Source organism: Corvus cornix, chromosome 20 (genome assembly GCF_000738735.6).
Source record: "Corvus cornix cornix isolate S_Up_H32 chromosome 20, ASM73873v5, whole genome shotgun sequence".
In the NCBI taxonomy this organism is placed as follows: domain Eukaryota; kingdom Metazoa; phylum Chordata; class Aves; order Passeriformes; family Corvidae; genus Corvus; species Corvus cornix.
Genome location: NC_046349.1, coordinates 4,069,383 through 4,084,290, shown reverse-complemented (window position 1 = coordinate 4,084,290; position 14,908 = coordinate 4,069,383). Strand labels below are relative to the sequence as shown.

General features: G+C 46.1%; 1 protein-coding gene across 5 annotated transcripts in view; it reads left to right on the top strand.

Moving 5' to 3' along the window:
• ARHGAP40 (Rho GTPase activating protein 40) overlaps positions 1 to 14,908 on the top strand; it is a 37,647-nt gene that overhangs the window by 6,124 nt on the left and 16,615 nt on the right. Inside the window, exons 1-2 of one of the 5 annotated variants that reach the window (XM_019284492.3) lie at positions 10,395 to 13,752; positions 13,847 to 14,019. The exons of 1 other annotated variant lie outside the window; for it this stretch is intronic. In XM_019284492.3, the coding sequence (XP_019140037.1) occupies positions 13,853 to 14,019 (167 nt within the window). In that variant the 5' untranslated portion in view covers positions 10,395 to 13,752; positions 13,847 to 13,852. Of the gene's footprint in view, positions 1 to 6,506; positions 6,943 to 10,384; positions 14,020 to 14,908 lie in introns of those variants that run through there. 3 more of the 5 variants (XM_019284493.3, XM_019284491.3, XM_010397030.4) reach the window with 3 other exon arrangements.

The following is a 14,908-nucleotide window of genomic DNA, read 5'->3' as shown; positions in this document are numbered from 1 at the left end:
TATTTACAACTTCCATCATGGAAGCTTGATTTCTTCCACTCCTGTGGGTTGTTCCAGTTATTTCTGAAGAGTTTTTCTTATCAGAAGCTGCCCGAGAGTTGCTTTTGCAGAGCTGCAAGACCAGCAGCTCTCATCTCCTCCTCTGCTTTGTCTCTGCCATATGTGTAGCTCTTGCTTCAGCCCAGTGGCTGCTCCCAGCATAGATCAGGCTGAGCTGTATCACCACTTTTTGGGCCAAAACCTGAGTAGGAGTTAGGTCAGCAACCACAGCCAGGTGATGCCTGTGTCAGAAAATGGCCACTGTACAGAAGTTTGGTTGCTTACAGCAGGGTTAAAATGTGTTTCTGAAGTTGGTTGGGTTAACGAGTTTTATTCATCCAACTTATTAGCACTGTGAGGTAAAACAGAGTTGCTTTAGTTCTCCTGCTTGTGTGTTTTTAGGTTTATTTTCTGAAGTCTTTGTACTTTTCAACTCACCTGTGAGTCCAAGTTGAATTTCTGCTTCTTTCACTTGTTTGTTTTGACTGTGGTTTTTCAGTGGCTGATCTATTTGATGTCTGCTTTGGCCTTGGCACCCAGCACTGCATCACTCTGACCTTGCACAGCAGGTGCAAACTGAACAATAAAAATCAGTCTTGCACCACTTGACACTGATACCCGAGACTTTGTGTCCCATCTCCTCTCTGGCCCTCCAGTTAGAGCAGTGGATTTTACCCAGTAAACAGCACGTGGGGATTTATAGACACTGCTCTAATCCCTGACTGACCTTTGAGATGATCTTACACCACCAACCTCCCCTTCCCTGAGTTCTTCCTGTAAATTCTGCACTACAAAGCTGTTTGGGAATGTCTGTAGCAAGCTCCTCCATCCCCTCTTTGGCCCCCAAGCTAGATCATGTCTGACATCTTCCAGTCCTGGTTTTCATGAAGACTCCTGTAATTTGTCATTAAAATTTTGGAAAAACAAGCTCTCTTCTAATGAGTTAACAGGCTCTTGACTATTAATGGCTCTGTAAGAGCTGTGAGCTGTATTGTGCAATCAGGTTCAGCATCTCAACCAGTTTTGTTCCAGCTGTTGCATCGTTTATAGATGAAACCAGTGCAGACAAGCTCTGTGTGGTGACTTCAGAGCCAGGCACCAGCAGAGCAAAAATAGTGGATGCTGACTTTTTTTTTTTTTTTTTTTTTTCACTTCTGAGCCTTTAAACAGCTCTCTTCTCAAGGACAAATGAGGAGAATGCCCATAAATATAAATTACAGGCCACTTGTGATCTCTCCCCACACAGAGAAGTTTGGATTCTTCCTGATGGACTTGTTACAGCTGGAGAGATGACAAAGTGGAACAGAAGCCTGTTAGGATAAGTGATGGTGCTTTGGAGTACAACAGAACTGTTGCTTATGAGTGGGATAATTGGCACTTACAACTGCCTGGCTGCTAAATAAGAGCTTCTGCTGCCTGACTGTATTAAATCTTCTTTTTATTTTGGAAATAACTGATTGGGCAATTGGGATCTGTGAAAATGCAACTCCTTTGGAGACGGGAGTGTCTTTCTGTTCTCCTGCTTGGAGTCTGGTGGATCTCCTACCCACAGATGGGCACAGTGGCATTTCATTCCCAAGTAAACTCCCCATTCCCATGTGTGTAGAGACAATGTGTGGGGACCTGCCTGGTAATTATTTTTCTCTGAATCTTGGAGTATTTAGGTGAGTGAATTTAGGTTTTAATGTAATCATTCAACATGACAAACTTCAATAAGGGGGGGCGGGGGTGGATCCAGCCTAATTTCTGAAGTAGTTTCAGCTAGTCTGACCCAATATAAAAACTTAGGAGGAGATTTTTAAAACCATAATATACTAAAATCTGTTAAACAAACAAACCCTCCTAAATGAGACATTGCTTTGAAAACTCTATTTGTGCTTAGTCCATGCTCTGGTCTTCAGGTGTTACACTTTTAATCTTAACAAATAGCTTAGCTGTGTAGCTATGAGCAGGTCACTCCTACTTTTCTCCTCCCCTTGTCTTACCATCCTTGCTAAAACTCCAACTTATCAGCAGCTATCAGTAGATGTTGCTGAGCTGTCTCATAACCTTGGTAGCTGCACTGATTGTGGGGCCGTGCCACGGGCATGACTTCTCCCAGGAGTGGATGTTTGGCATTCTTCGGGCAGCAGCTCTTGTGGGATGCCCGAAAACAGACTGACTCATGGTGAGTTCAGCCCAGCGAGCCCATCCCGCTGCTGTGATTATGCTGCAGGAAATAAACAAGATGACAACCTAATCTATCACATCTTTGGGCTGAGAACTGGGGCAACAGAGTAAGAAAGTCCATTTCTGGCACTCTCTCTCTCTTTGTAGCTCTGTTGCCCCATCCCTTTCCCAGAAGGGAACAGAAACGTGCAAAACTCAAAATGAGGTTTGTGAAATCTGCTGGGGTGTGAGTTTGGGAACTGCAGCTTTTGCATATTCTTCTTCTGTGAAAATTAAGGAGGTGCAAAGTGCTCCGTGGAGGTGGTGCTGGGGATGAGCTGCGCAGTGTGGAGCCTGGAGAATTCCTGTGTGTGCTCAGCTGGCACAGCTGGGCTGGCACAAAGTGCTGGTCACTCAGTGCAGCTGGAGAGGGGACTGACCACTGGTCCCTGGTCCCACTGGCCTCTCCTCCAGAGTGATGTGTGGCTCTCTGTCACCTGGCTGCAGGGATGATAGGTCCCTGTGCTTGGAGGAAGTGAGCAAGCAGCTTGCTGGTCATTACTCTGGTGCCTGTCACTTCTTTCTGCCTTCAGTGTCCAGAAGGAGAGCGATTTTTTGCAAGGCACAGCCCCCTGTAGATGTCAGGCATGTGTTTGAGCGGGAAGGTAAACGAGGTCATCCTTTGAAACCCACTAAGATTTCTAATTTTACACAGTCTTAAATGCCCAGGAGGCAGAGGCATATTCAATTTACATTAATAAGTAAGTCTTGGTTATTCATCAGAATAAGTGTTTTTGAGTGTTAAGAATAGCTACTATCTTAGTGCTTCCTCCTATTGTTACAGCTCTTCCTTGAGCAGTGGAAATGTTTTGGGTGATTTAAATTACATTTACAGTAGTAATTAGGTTTAAGCAACTTTGCAGTTGACTTATCTGAACACACATCTGTGTCTAAAGAGAGTAGGACTTTTTTTCCCCCTCCCCTTTCTTCTTCATTCTCCCAAGCCGTGACATTATCAAACAGGGTGGGCAACTGGAGATACTGATATTTATTGATATTGATATATTGATACCCTGACTCTCGTGGGCCTACTTGTATCTCTCCCAGTAGAGTGACAAATTAGCTCTTGTCTCATTCAGTAAAGTTATGAGTGGAAGCCCTTGGTAGGGTCTGAGTGTTGCTGGGGCTGTTTCTTGGCAGCTCTTTTCCTGAGAGCTGCTGGTTTTCTCTCCCAGCTCAGGGCAGAGCAGAACCAGATGTGTTGCAGGCCCAGCTGCTGGGAGCTGCTGCTTTACCTAGACCTAGACTAGATTGCAGCTCATGCTGTGCCCCAGGCCACAGCCTGGCTGCTGCTCCCTGCCAGACTGGGAACAAGCTGGGGCTTGGATAATCTCACCAGTTTAGTGACTTCAGAAACTGTATTAATCTCTTAATCTCAATGGGTCAGTGTGATGGGTAGGTAAGACCACTTGAGGATTTTCTTGTGTGGTGGGATTGAGGGGGGATAAATGATTTTCAGGCTTCCCTAATGCTATGTACCCTAAAAATGAACCTGCTGGAGAAAAAGAATCTCATGTCACGGGTTTGGGTTACATCCAGGTTTTTCCACCCCACATTGCAGTGTATCACTTGCATTCATTTTTCAGGGTAACAAATTAATTTGCAGGTGCTTGAAAAATGTGATGCTGTCATAAGATCTCACAATGCAGCCTGTGGATGTTCTATTCCAGCTGATCTGAAGGCTCTGATGCCCAGCTCTGTTGGGCACCATGCAGAGTCAGCTCTCCCAGGCTACAGAGAGTTCCTGCAGTCTTTAGGTCTAGCCTGCTGAAATTCCTGACTATACAAAAGCACTTTGGATGTTTTTCCACCTCCTTTTGATCCTGAAAAAGTCAGGCCAAGTCATGTCAGTTTGGCAGGATGTGTGGATACCTTCAGAAATAACTTGTGCACTAAAGTGGTGACGGTAACAGCGCTGGGTCTGTTCCCATGATTCATTTGAACTAATTGGCTGCTGAGAGCATCATATGGCTCTTTGTCTCCGTATTTGAGTAAGATTCAGCTCCTGTGATCCGGATAATCTCATCCTAGTGAGCTTATCTCATCTCTAATGATGCCAGGAAGACTGTCCTGGAGCGTGAAACATGCTGGAGAGCTCAAAACCAGAGTTGGAATATTTACCCTGATTCACTCTGTCTGAAAAAGCAGACTCAGCTGGCCTTTATTCCTCCACCTTTTTTTCCTCACAAGCACAATCTAGGAGATAAACTTACTGATTACTCCTCTCAAATACCATGAATAACTGAAGGGCAGACAGGAGTGAAGACGTGAAAGGCTGTAGTGCAGCTGTTATTATCCACAGAGATCAGAAACTTTCAGCAGTGCTTGTGTACTCTTTGTGTGAGTAATCAAAGCTGAATGTTCTCTTAAAGAATTCTGTCTTCATCTGGATGTTTTAAATTTGCCTCAGTTGTGCAACAAGCCTGGATGAGTTATTACCACTGCATGAGAAACCTGTGAGGATGAAACTGCCTGGTACGAGTGTCTGGGAGCCTCTGTCTCTAAATTGACCCATTAAAAAGGATGATCAGCTAGATGCTGAAGTTATTAAAAGAAACTTAATGACAAGGAACACCACTGAGGGACAAAAGAAATATAGTTATGGGCTGTGGGGCCCATCTGCTTCCAGTGCTGGCAGGTTAGAGGTGATTTTATGTCCAGGAGAAGGAATGGCCTAAAACCTAACCCCTTGTTTTGGGTCGAGGTGTACTCAGTGGGGAGTGGTTTGGAAAGGCTGGGTGCTCCCTGGGGAGAAAAAAATGCTTTTCAAAGTTTGTAAAAACAGCAAGTGAAGAGCAGCCACCTCTTCTCTCACAGAGGTTTGTGTTGTCATCCCTCCTTGCTCTCCCCTCCCATGTCTCACATCCTGAGCAGTGTGTGTGGTCACACATGATGGTGACGCTTCTGCAGCAGCTGTTGTCTGCGTGTCTGCATAAAAGCATGAGAAATCTTTAATTTGCTTTCTGTGTGCTCCTACAGTCTTCATTAGTGGATGAATTTTATGATTGGCTGCTACAAAGAAATTGGTCCCTGTGAGGGTGGGGAGGCCCTGGCACAGGTTCCCCGGAGAAGCTGCCCCATCCCTGGGAGTGTCCAAGGCCAGTTTGGACAAGGCTTGGAGCAGCCTGGGCTAGTGGAAGGTGTCCCTGCCTGTGGCAGGGGGTTGGAACTGGGTGGTCCTTAAGGTCCCTTCCAACCCATTCTGTGATGTGCTGCCTGTGAATTGTTCTGTGGTGCTATAAAACCTGTGGTCTGTGTGTTTTGGTTATTAACTGTGAACTTCACAAGCTGGGACTTTCTGTGGTTGATCTTGGTTTGGGGCTGATGTAGGAGGAGCTAGGTGGATAAAGCTGAGTTTTGAATTATGGGTGGAGGAATAAGTTTTTCAGGAATTGTGGGTAAGGGGGGAAAGAGAGGAAATTCCCATTAATACTTTTGCATAGGGAGTGTGGGGAGTTGCAAATGTCCCAGACCAAACACCTTCCCAGTGCGAGCCCTGGGTCTGAAGCTGGGGAGTGGGGCAGTGTTCCTTCAGCAGCAGGGCGGGGTGAAAGCAGCTGGGCTCAGCAGTGGCTGGAAAAATAGCTGTGTGAGTAGGAACAAAACCAAGATGGGCTCTTTTATGCTGAGGGATGTCTCTAAAATAGCTGCTGCTGCCCTTTAAACTGTTGGAGGCAAAGCAGGCTGAGCTGTAGATCCTGCCTTACTGGGAATATGGGAAACACAGAGTGGAATTAGTACTTGTGCTGGATGAGCTTTGCGTGCCCTCACTAAAAAACTTAAGTTACTCATCCCTTTAACTTCGGGATTATGAATAATAAATGTTAGAAGAAAGGAGAGTTACTGGAACACTGTGGAGACAATAACAAGGAAAGAACAAAACCTGTCAGGAATGGCTGCAAGGAATCCGATTGCTTTAACCCTTTGCTCACTTGTGCATTGATTGTTGATGAGATTTTTAAAGAATAATCTGGATCTTGCAAAATATTCTCTGTGGGTGTTACGAGTTTACACCGCTCTTTCCACGCCAGTGCCTTACATCCAGCTGGGGTTTACTCACTGCTCAGCTATGGCAAGAAATGCTGAATCGCTTTTTTAATAGGCACTCGCGGGGGGGGGGGGGGGGGGGGGGTGTTTCTGCCCTCCCCACGTCCCTGGGCAGATATTTTGTGCTTTTCTCGACGTTCTCTCAAGTACAACTTTAAGGAGCGAATAAGCTGCTTGACTCCTCCTTCCTCGGGAGTTACTCTTCCACGTGGGCTGAGCCTTACGTTAATGTTTAGCAAGCCCGAGCTGCTGCCCAGCCTTGGAAAGAGCTCCGTGCTGTTTTCTGCTCTCTCTGGGTGCTGGCTGGGGGCTGTGTCCCCGGCGTGGGCGGCTCAGCCTCGGGCACCGCTGCCCGGAGGGCTCAGCCGGATTTGCGGTCGCTCCTGCCGGGGCAGGGGGACACAGGGAGGGAGGAGAGGATGCTCCTCCAGTGGGCACCTCGTGGGTGACAAGGAGCAGCTCTCGGTTCCCAGCCGGGCACTCCGCAGCGGGTGGACAGGCACGGATGGACTGACTGTCCCCCTCCTCCCGGCTGGACATGGACAAGCGCGGCACGTGTGGCTCCAGGATGGCCAGAAGTGGGATGGCCAGGCCCCGGGTGGTGCTGGCACCTGCCCGGGCAGCCAGCTGTGCCCAGCTCCTCAGCAGGTACGGAGCGTTCCCGTGGGATCCGGGCTGGTCCCGGCTGCTCCGCTCCCTAAAGCGGGACACGGGGCAAGGCAGCCCCTGGGGCGGGGTAGGTGGAAGCAAGGTGAATTTCTAGAGGTGAGCAGGCTGTTGTACGCTTTTAAAATAGCGCTTTGAGTGCATTGATCCTGAACGGAAAGCTGTGGAAATTCCCTTTCTTTTGCTTATCCTAAGCCTACGAAAATCCCTGCTCTTTTTTCTCGTACTCACTCTATAATTGGGCTGAGTGCAGCAAGCTGGGGAAGTGGGACCTGGGGGGCTGAAATGCTTCCTTGTGATACAGTGATAACCTGTCTTGGGGTTTGAGGGCTGTTCAGGGGTTTGTGGATCTACATGAAGGTAAGAACTGCTGATTTATCATGCAAGTAGTAGAGGATAGAACTGAAATTTGAACTGCTCTGCTTGGCAAACGCCATTCTGCTTGTGTGTTTACTGGATATTATACGAGTTAAGAATTCATCTAGTGTGTATTTGCATCAGCTTAGGAGTTTGCATAGAGTTTTAGACTGTTGACTTGCTGTAGTGATCAAAATCTCTTGGTTTTGTGTGAATGTACTGACAGTGATTTTACTTCTAGTCACAGCTCACATTTTCATGTGTCAGAGCTCTCATTTTTTCTCGACTGATTTGACTAGATTGTGTGTTCAAAGCAGACAGGAAATCTTTAGAAGACCCTAGGCAAAATTTGAGCTGTGAAAAAAAAAATAATCGTAGGGGGACTGAGACAGGAGTAATATGGTAAATTACTTTAAAATTAGCCACATGTGAGAGAGATTAAAACCTGGAGCATTGCAGGGTTTCTTTGATAAAAATTGAAATATTTGTTAACAACTTAAGGCTTTTGCCAAACGAGTCCATTGAGTTCCAGTGTCTGTGCTGGTGCCAGAACACCTCTGTGGCCAGCTCTGAAGAGGTGCTACAGCAGGAACCTCAAACTTGCTCACCAACTTTGCCCGAAACATTGAACTCCAGCCAAGTGACACTTCCCACCTGCTTGCTCAGGACTCACCACAGGCGAGAGGTGTCTGTGTGTATATGTGGAACTAAGCCTCTTTCCTAGGATTGACCTAAAACCCACCTGTACTATAGTGCAAGGGTATGCCACCCTGGTCTTCTAATTAATTGACCTAATTAATTGTTTATTTTTGATCAGCAACTCTGCCATGCTCATTGAGTTCCCAGTAAGACTCCTACTGGCTTGAAAGGGGCTGGTGGTGCTGTCATGGCTCCAAAACAGCACTGAGCAAAAGCATTGAGCCAGCTGTGCCTCCCTCCCACTCCTCCTCTCGGTGTTGTGAAGCTCGTGGTACCTGAGGTGGCTCACAGACAGGGCTGGTGGCCTTGGGCTGGCTGGTGACACTCCTGTTACAGAATTGGTTATAAATCCCAGCCCAGGGTTTCCATGGCAGGGTAACAGCCAAGCACCTCATGTTATGTGTAATAACTCTGCCCTGAGAAATCCACGTGAGGAGCCTGTGACTCCTCCCTGTCTTCCTGCATCCCTAAAGTTCTCATGAGTGAAGCATAGCTGGATTCCAGCACACCTCTCCACTCCTGCTTCCCTTGTGCTGGTCAGCAAATCACTCTTGTGACTTCTCCAGCACCTCTGGGCTGTTCTCATGCAGCTGAGCAACAACTTGCAGTTACTCATTCTATGCTCTAATGGAGGTACAGCTGGTAGATTGGGCTACAAGAAGAAATAAGGACAAGTTCTACCATCCTGATTTACTCCAAGTTCAACATTTAAGAAGCTGCAGGACAAGTGTTTAGTATGTGTGAACCTGGTCTAGTAAAAAGCCTTTGGGTTAATGAATAATCAAAAAGAAATAAATTCACAGCCTTTTTATAGTGGATTCAAACACGCTGGCAGCCTTTCCTCTGGAAGCCAAGTGGTCCCTCAGCCTTTTGTCCCTCAGCTGAGTGCCTGAGGTGTGCACAGGCTGAGCATCTCACCTGAAGTCCTAGCAGTGATGGCAATGAAGTGAAGGTGCCTCAGCTGAGGTAACGGTAGCGTGTTTTGAGGCTGTGTTTAGTGACTGGGAGGTATTGACTCATTCTGGCCTCAGCAAAATCCCTGGCAGTGTGTGCTCGGGACTGTGACAGCAAGGTCACCATAGGGCAGTGATTCCTGGCCTGCTGCTTTCCTCATGGGCTCCTGTGCACAGGCTCAGCCCGGGGCAGCTTCTGTGTGGCGGAGAGGGGAGTGGGTGAGGAGAAGATGTGGGAGCTACTGGGCTGTGGGGTTTGTAGCCCCACGCCAGCTGGGCTGACGGGTTTGGGATTCTGGTGCCATACTGCTGGGTGGAATTGGAATGGCAGACCAGGTCCTTGTGGGAACTGGATGGACAAAGCTGCTGATGTATTTAAATGGATGTGGATTCAGTGGAGATGGAAGTAGGGTTAGGAATGCCACCTTTTAATTAATGACGGTCATCTAATCATCCTGTAGATCAGCTTTATCAATTCACAATCACATTAAAGATCCCAGTACTACTAAAGATTTGTTTTGCCAGGTACCCCTTTCTCCCAGCAGGATTTCCCTTTGGATAAAAGCCCTTTCCTGTTTGGCTTACCCTGCTAATGCAGGGAAAGTGAACAGCAGGCTCGTCTGCAGTGACCTTACAGTCAAACACAAAACCATGCACAGAGAGGGTGTCTTGTGAGGCCAAAACAAATCCTAGTGTGATGGACAGACACCCAGCTAATAGTCTGAGCTAAACATGGCTTTGAATATTTTTAATTTGGCTGTATCTGCATGGGGTTATCAGTCCTGTGTTTGTTCTGCTGAGTTTCTGGCTGAGATGCCTCCAGGCAGATCTGTCATTAAAGGCAACTTTCTCTGTTCCTTGGCTTGCTTATTTAGCCCCTTACTACACTGAGTGAGGACAAATCTATTCCAGATGAAGGTCTGAGACAAAGAAGATGAGATGGAGTTTCTTTGCCCTTAAATACTTTGATAGAGACACTTACTGTCAGGGAAGTTACAGCCTGTGCTTTAGTTGAGATCTGATGCTGTGGTGGAGGTAACATAGTTCCAGAATCATGGAATGGTTTGGGTTGGAAGGGACCTTAAAGATCATAAAGTTCCAAACTGGTCCAGGGGAAGGGATGCCCATGATCAGATCAGGTTGCTCCAAGCCCTGTCCAATCTGGCCCTGGACGCTTCCAGGGATCCAGGGGCAGCCACAGCTTCTCTGGGCACCCTGTGCCAGGGCCTCTGCACCCTCTGGACTTTTTGTCTGGCCCAGAAATTACTGGAGGTGCTAAGCTGAAGTCCTATGATACACACACATCTTAGGATTCCCATCTTTCTCTCCACACAGTCCTGGCCAAAGGATTGCTGTTTGCCTTTTCTGGTGCCACAGAGGATGCCAGGCAGGAGGTGAGGTTGTGCCTTCTTGCTGTTGGAAGGGGGGAAAGCTGGAGCTGGCAGGAATTACTCCACACACAGAGCACGATCTGGCACGTCCTCTTTATCACTTGCAGAACAGGCTTCTTCAAAACAACCTGAAATGACGCTGCTCCCCGAGCTGCTTGCTTAATGGAAGTTCTTGATGAGCTGATTGCTGTGTTACTGAAAACAAGCTGTAATCTTATTAGCAAATTGTGGCAGTGACATCTTAGCTATTCTCACTGGTGCTGTAGAGACAGACCTTCAACTGTGCCATCCCCCATGTGCAAAGTCCTTGATAAAATGCCTTAATAGGAACACAAGTGGTGGTTGGCAGCAGTGCTGGATAAAATAGCCTGGGCTAAAGGCATTGTGACTTCTCACAGGCGATGCTCTCGGTGAAACTATTGAGTATGTGAGCAAATCTCTGGTCAGAGATATGCAGATGTACGTCAGCAGTGGCAGACTGCTGCTAAAATTGCTTTAATTCTGGCTCTTTAGCTGCTTTGGTTGAGTTAAACCAGGGAAAGGAAAGTGTGGTAAGAGTCTGTTGGGTAAGTTACTGTTCGTTGCCACCACAGTAATTTGATAATTAATCTCTCTTTGCTTTTATGGTCTGGTCTGAGGAATCTGAACCAGCCACGTGCTTTCCATTTTCTCCTAAGAGCAAGCTTTAGTAGTTCTTTCCTGCATATTGGTGTGTGGAGAAAGGAGGAATTGGTAGTGGTGCTTGTGTACAACATTTGGGGGATTTTAAGTGTAACTAATCCAATCCAGGCATTAAAGATTTGCAGCAGAGCTTTCTTCTGGTTTAGACCTTTGGTAGAGAAGTTGTGGAATTCTTGTTCATGAGGCATCTCCTGCATAACTTTTCTCTCTGTGGTGGGAATAGAATTTTGTGTAGTTCTGTGTGTCTGAATGAAATAGTTGATCATGTGTATTTCATGTAAGGTTTTGATAAGCAGTACATTGATTTCTTCCATACAGGAACCTGTTTTTATACTTGCATTGATAATTTTGATAGACTGAGGTTAAAACCTCCAATACTGAGAATATCTACAGCTATATCTATGTTCAAAAAAACCAAAAAACAAACATATATATATATATATGTGAGTTACTGCTTCAGGATTTTCCCAGTTTTTCAAATACTCCTGTCTGTTATTCCTGGGTGCCTTTATCCCACTACGTGATTTTAAACAAGAAAACCTAGTGAACATGAACTGTGATGTGCTCGCTTTAGGTGACTTTTTTCCTCTTCAGAATTAACTACACAGTTCATCATTTAGGTTTGAACTGCTTGCTTAGGGTAAGAACCTGGAAGCAATGTGAGAAGAGCCTGCATGGACTTTTTGGTTGTTCCTTTCAATTTTTTGCTTTTGTACTCATCTGTTGTTTTTGGCCTTGAAGTAAACTGCAAGCAGGTAAGATGTGTGTGGTTTGACATTAATGTAGTTTTGTTCTCTGACTAAAGGTCTTCATCTGTCAGAATACTGTAACCAGTTGATAGACTCATCTCCCTTTTTTTTCCTGCAGACACTTGCATTTCATGCTCATGGTCTGGATTGTTATGAATGGTGCTGTGGCTTGGTGTGCTGCTCCAAACTTGCTCTTGAGGTTAATTCAGACTTTCTGTCTCTTTCGTTGTTCCATGTGGGCCTTTGTGCTTGCTCCAGATCTTTGGGGATGTCTTTAAAGACTGGGTGCTGCTTGTGTGGCAGGACTGCCTTGTCTGCCTGAGTTCTTCTGTTCTTGTTGCCTTTTTCTCATCTTAGCTTTTCTGGAAGCAGTCTTAAAGGAATTCCATTTTCTTGGCTTGCACTTGTTTCCTCCTGGTCTGTTTGAAATGCTTGAGAAGGAACCTTTTTATTTATTCATCTGGTAGAGAGGGATTTCAATGAGGGAGGGATGTTGAGCAAGCAGAAAAGTAGCCCAGGCAGCTCCAGGTCCTTTGAGAAGCTCTCTCATGGGAGTGATTCAAGCCTGCAGTGAACATAGCAACAGAGTTTATTGTATTTTGCCATTCAAGAGGGTGAAGAATTACATGAGTGTTTGCAACATATTTGCGGTGTGCTGACAGTATCTAGGAGCAGATCAAAAACTGCTCTGAGAGTGCATTTTCCAGCCCAGGATCAGTGAGCCCTCAGCAGTGAGCCAGGCAGGCAGAGTTTCCAGGGATCCACACAGAGGGGACATGGAGAAGAAACAGTCAGAAAATGAACTCTGTAAGGTCTGCACCAGCCTTATTTCTCATAGCTGTGCTATTAATGCTGTGAAGTCAGGCTTAGACTGAAAGTGCCAGGTGAATCTTGGGCCTTGTTAAAACTGGCTGTGCTCTTAAACAAGGGGAGAAGGCTGGATTAAGGTGCTCAGTCTCCCCACAGAGCCCTTCGTTTATGGTTGTCCCTAACAAGATCTTTCTGACAGTCTCCTTTTTGTTGGGTTAATTTTTAAAGCTTCATAATCTGCTGCTTTTTGTTATATTGACAGTGCAGTGGAGTGAACTTGATTATTCCACCTACTCTTTGCCCAGTTGCACTGAGCCATTAGCATTTTAAGCCAACAATCTCTGCTTTCAATCTCAACTGTTGCTGTGCTTGCACATCACAGGTTGCCCTCCAGTTGACTTGGGAATGCAATGAGGAAGAACAATCCTTTAGGTACACTGAAGCTAAAATTAGCCTTCCACCTGGGCAGCTGGATCTGCAAAGCACCGTGCACTGAGTTCAAGGAAAAAAAGGAACTTAGACCAGAAAATAAAACATTTTCTAAATGTGAAGGCCTGAGTTTTATGTTGTTCTGTGAGACAGGAGCAACAGCTCTAGTTTAGCACTTGCAGAGCTGGGCTTTGGGTCCTGCTGCCCCTCTGTAGTGCTTCTGTGTGATATTAGCATCCTGCAACTCGGTGAAATCAAGCTTAGTGCATCAGTAAATGGGCCAATTGAGTAAAAAATTAGGATGGCTTTTGTTTGACACAAAAGTAGTTCAGCTGTGGCTTTCCTAGAGTAGGTTTATAGTGTGATTGGTGGGCTTTTGGTGCGAGCAGTCTGAGAACATCTGTATTTCCAGCTGTGGAAAGAAGCAAAGTAACTGTGGGTGACGTGGAAGCACCAGTTGGAGTGGGATGAGGTGCAGCAGTTCCCTGTTGTCTGGCAAAACTCTGTCCTTGCACCAGAACCCTGTGTAGGAGCCTTGATATGGACTGAAAGCAGATCAGACCCAGCTGCTGGCGAGGGCATAGCCTGAAACCTGGGCTGTAGGGACATTGTGACCCTCCTCAGGTGTGCTCCAGGAATGTGCCCTAGTGCCTTGCACAAATAATACTCCACTTGCAGTAATATCTCCTGGACTGAAACCAGCATTCAGAGCCTCGTGTCTGGGTAAGTCATGCAGAAGATCTAAGTCAAGAGCCACCCTTTGGAAAGAGCTGAAGATTTTATTTATGTTGGCTTAAAAATGTGTTGTTTTTTCCAGGCAGGCATGGGGAAGGGATTGTCACAGAGCACATCTGCTGGGTGCAAGCTGCTGGGCAGGTCTGGGGCAGGTCCTCCTGGAGCTGCAAACCTAAAATCTGTTTTGGTGTTGATCCATGGAGATTTCTGGGGTGTTATGAGCCAGCTCCAAACCAAGCTGAACACAAAGGAAAGGTACATTTCAGAGCTGCTTTAATCTGTATAATCTGGATCCCACAGGAGTATAGGGCAGTAATTTAAGGCAAGAAGAGTTGCCTTGTGCCTGTTGAAAGCCTGTAGTAGAGCAATTAGGAGAGCTCCAAGATGGTTCCTGAGTGTTGTGCACTGGGAGACTTCTTCAGTGCAAGTTTCTCTTCCAGTGTTCCTGATATGGACAAAACCAACTCCCTCAAAATAATCTGAATTCCTCCTTCCACTTAGTTTCACGTTGCAAGTGATGAGTTCTGTTGATTGGTTCAAAACCGAATCCTAGCAAGGTATTGAACAGCTTTTTTTGATGCTAGCAAGGTGTCTTTGTTTAAATCTAGTCTTATATGAGATGGTTGTCAGCAAATGTGAGAAAATAGAGAGCAGTATTAAGATGAAGAGTTCATGTGAAGGATGCAACCAAAGTTTTTAACTCTTAAGATGGGTAAAGATAGAAGTAAAAAGTAGGAAAGAGAAAAAATAAATTGGGTTAGTAGCTGCAATGGAACTGAGAGAGTTGGACACGAACTGTGCAGGTAAAAATAAGTAAATCTTAGATTTATTTAAGTGCTCCATCAGGCTATAAATCAGTATCTTGTGTGTTACTTGAATATCCAGAAATAGGAAAGTGAGGATGGGGCTAAACAAGCAGACTACTTCTGTCCTTGCCTGTCGTGTGGCAGACTAGCTCAACTCAGTCTTTCAGTTTTGTGTTCCTGTAAAACAAACAAACCCCTCTTATTCTTGCTCTCAATGCTGTGGCTGTCTCCAGATGTTCCTGGAGTGATGGTTATCACTGTGCTTCTGACCCTCAGAAGAGAGGGGCTGCCCGTGTGTGCCAGAGTCAGGTGTGAGTGTGATGTGCACGCACATGTGT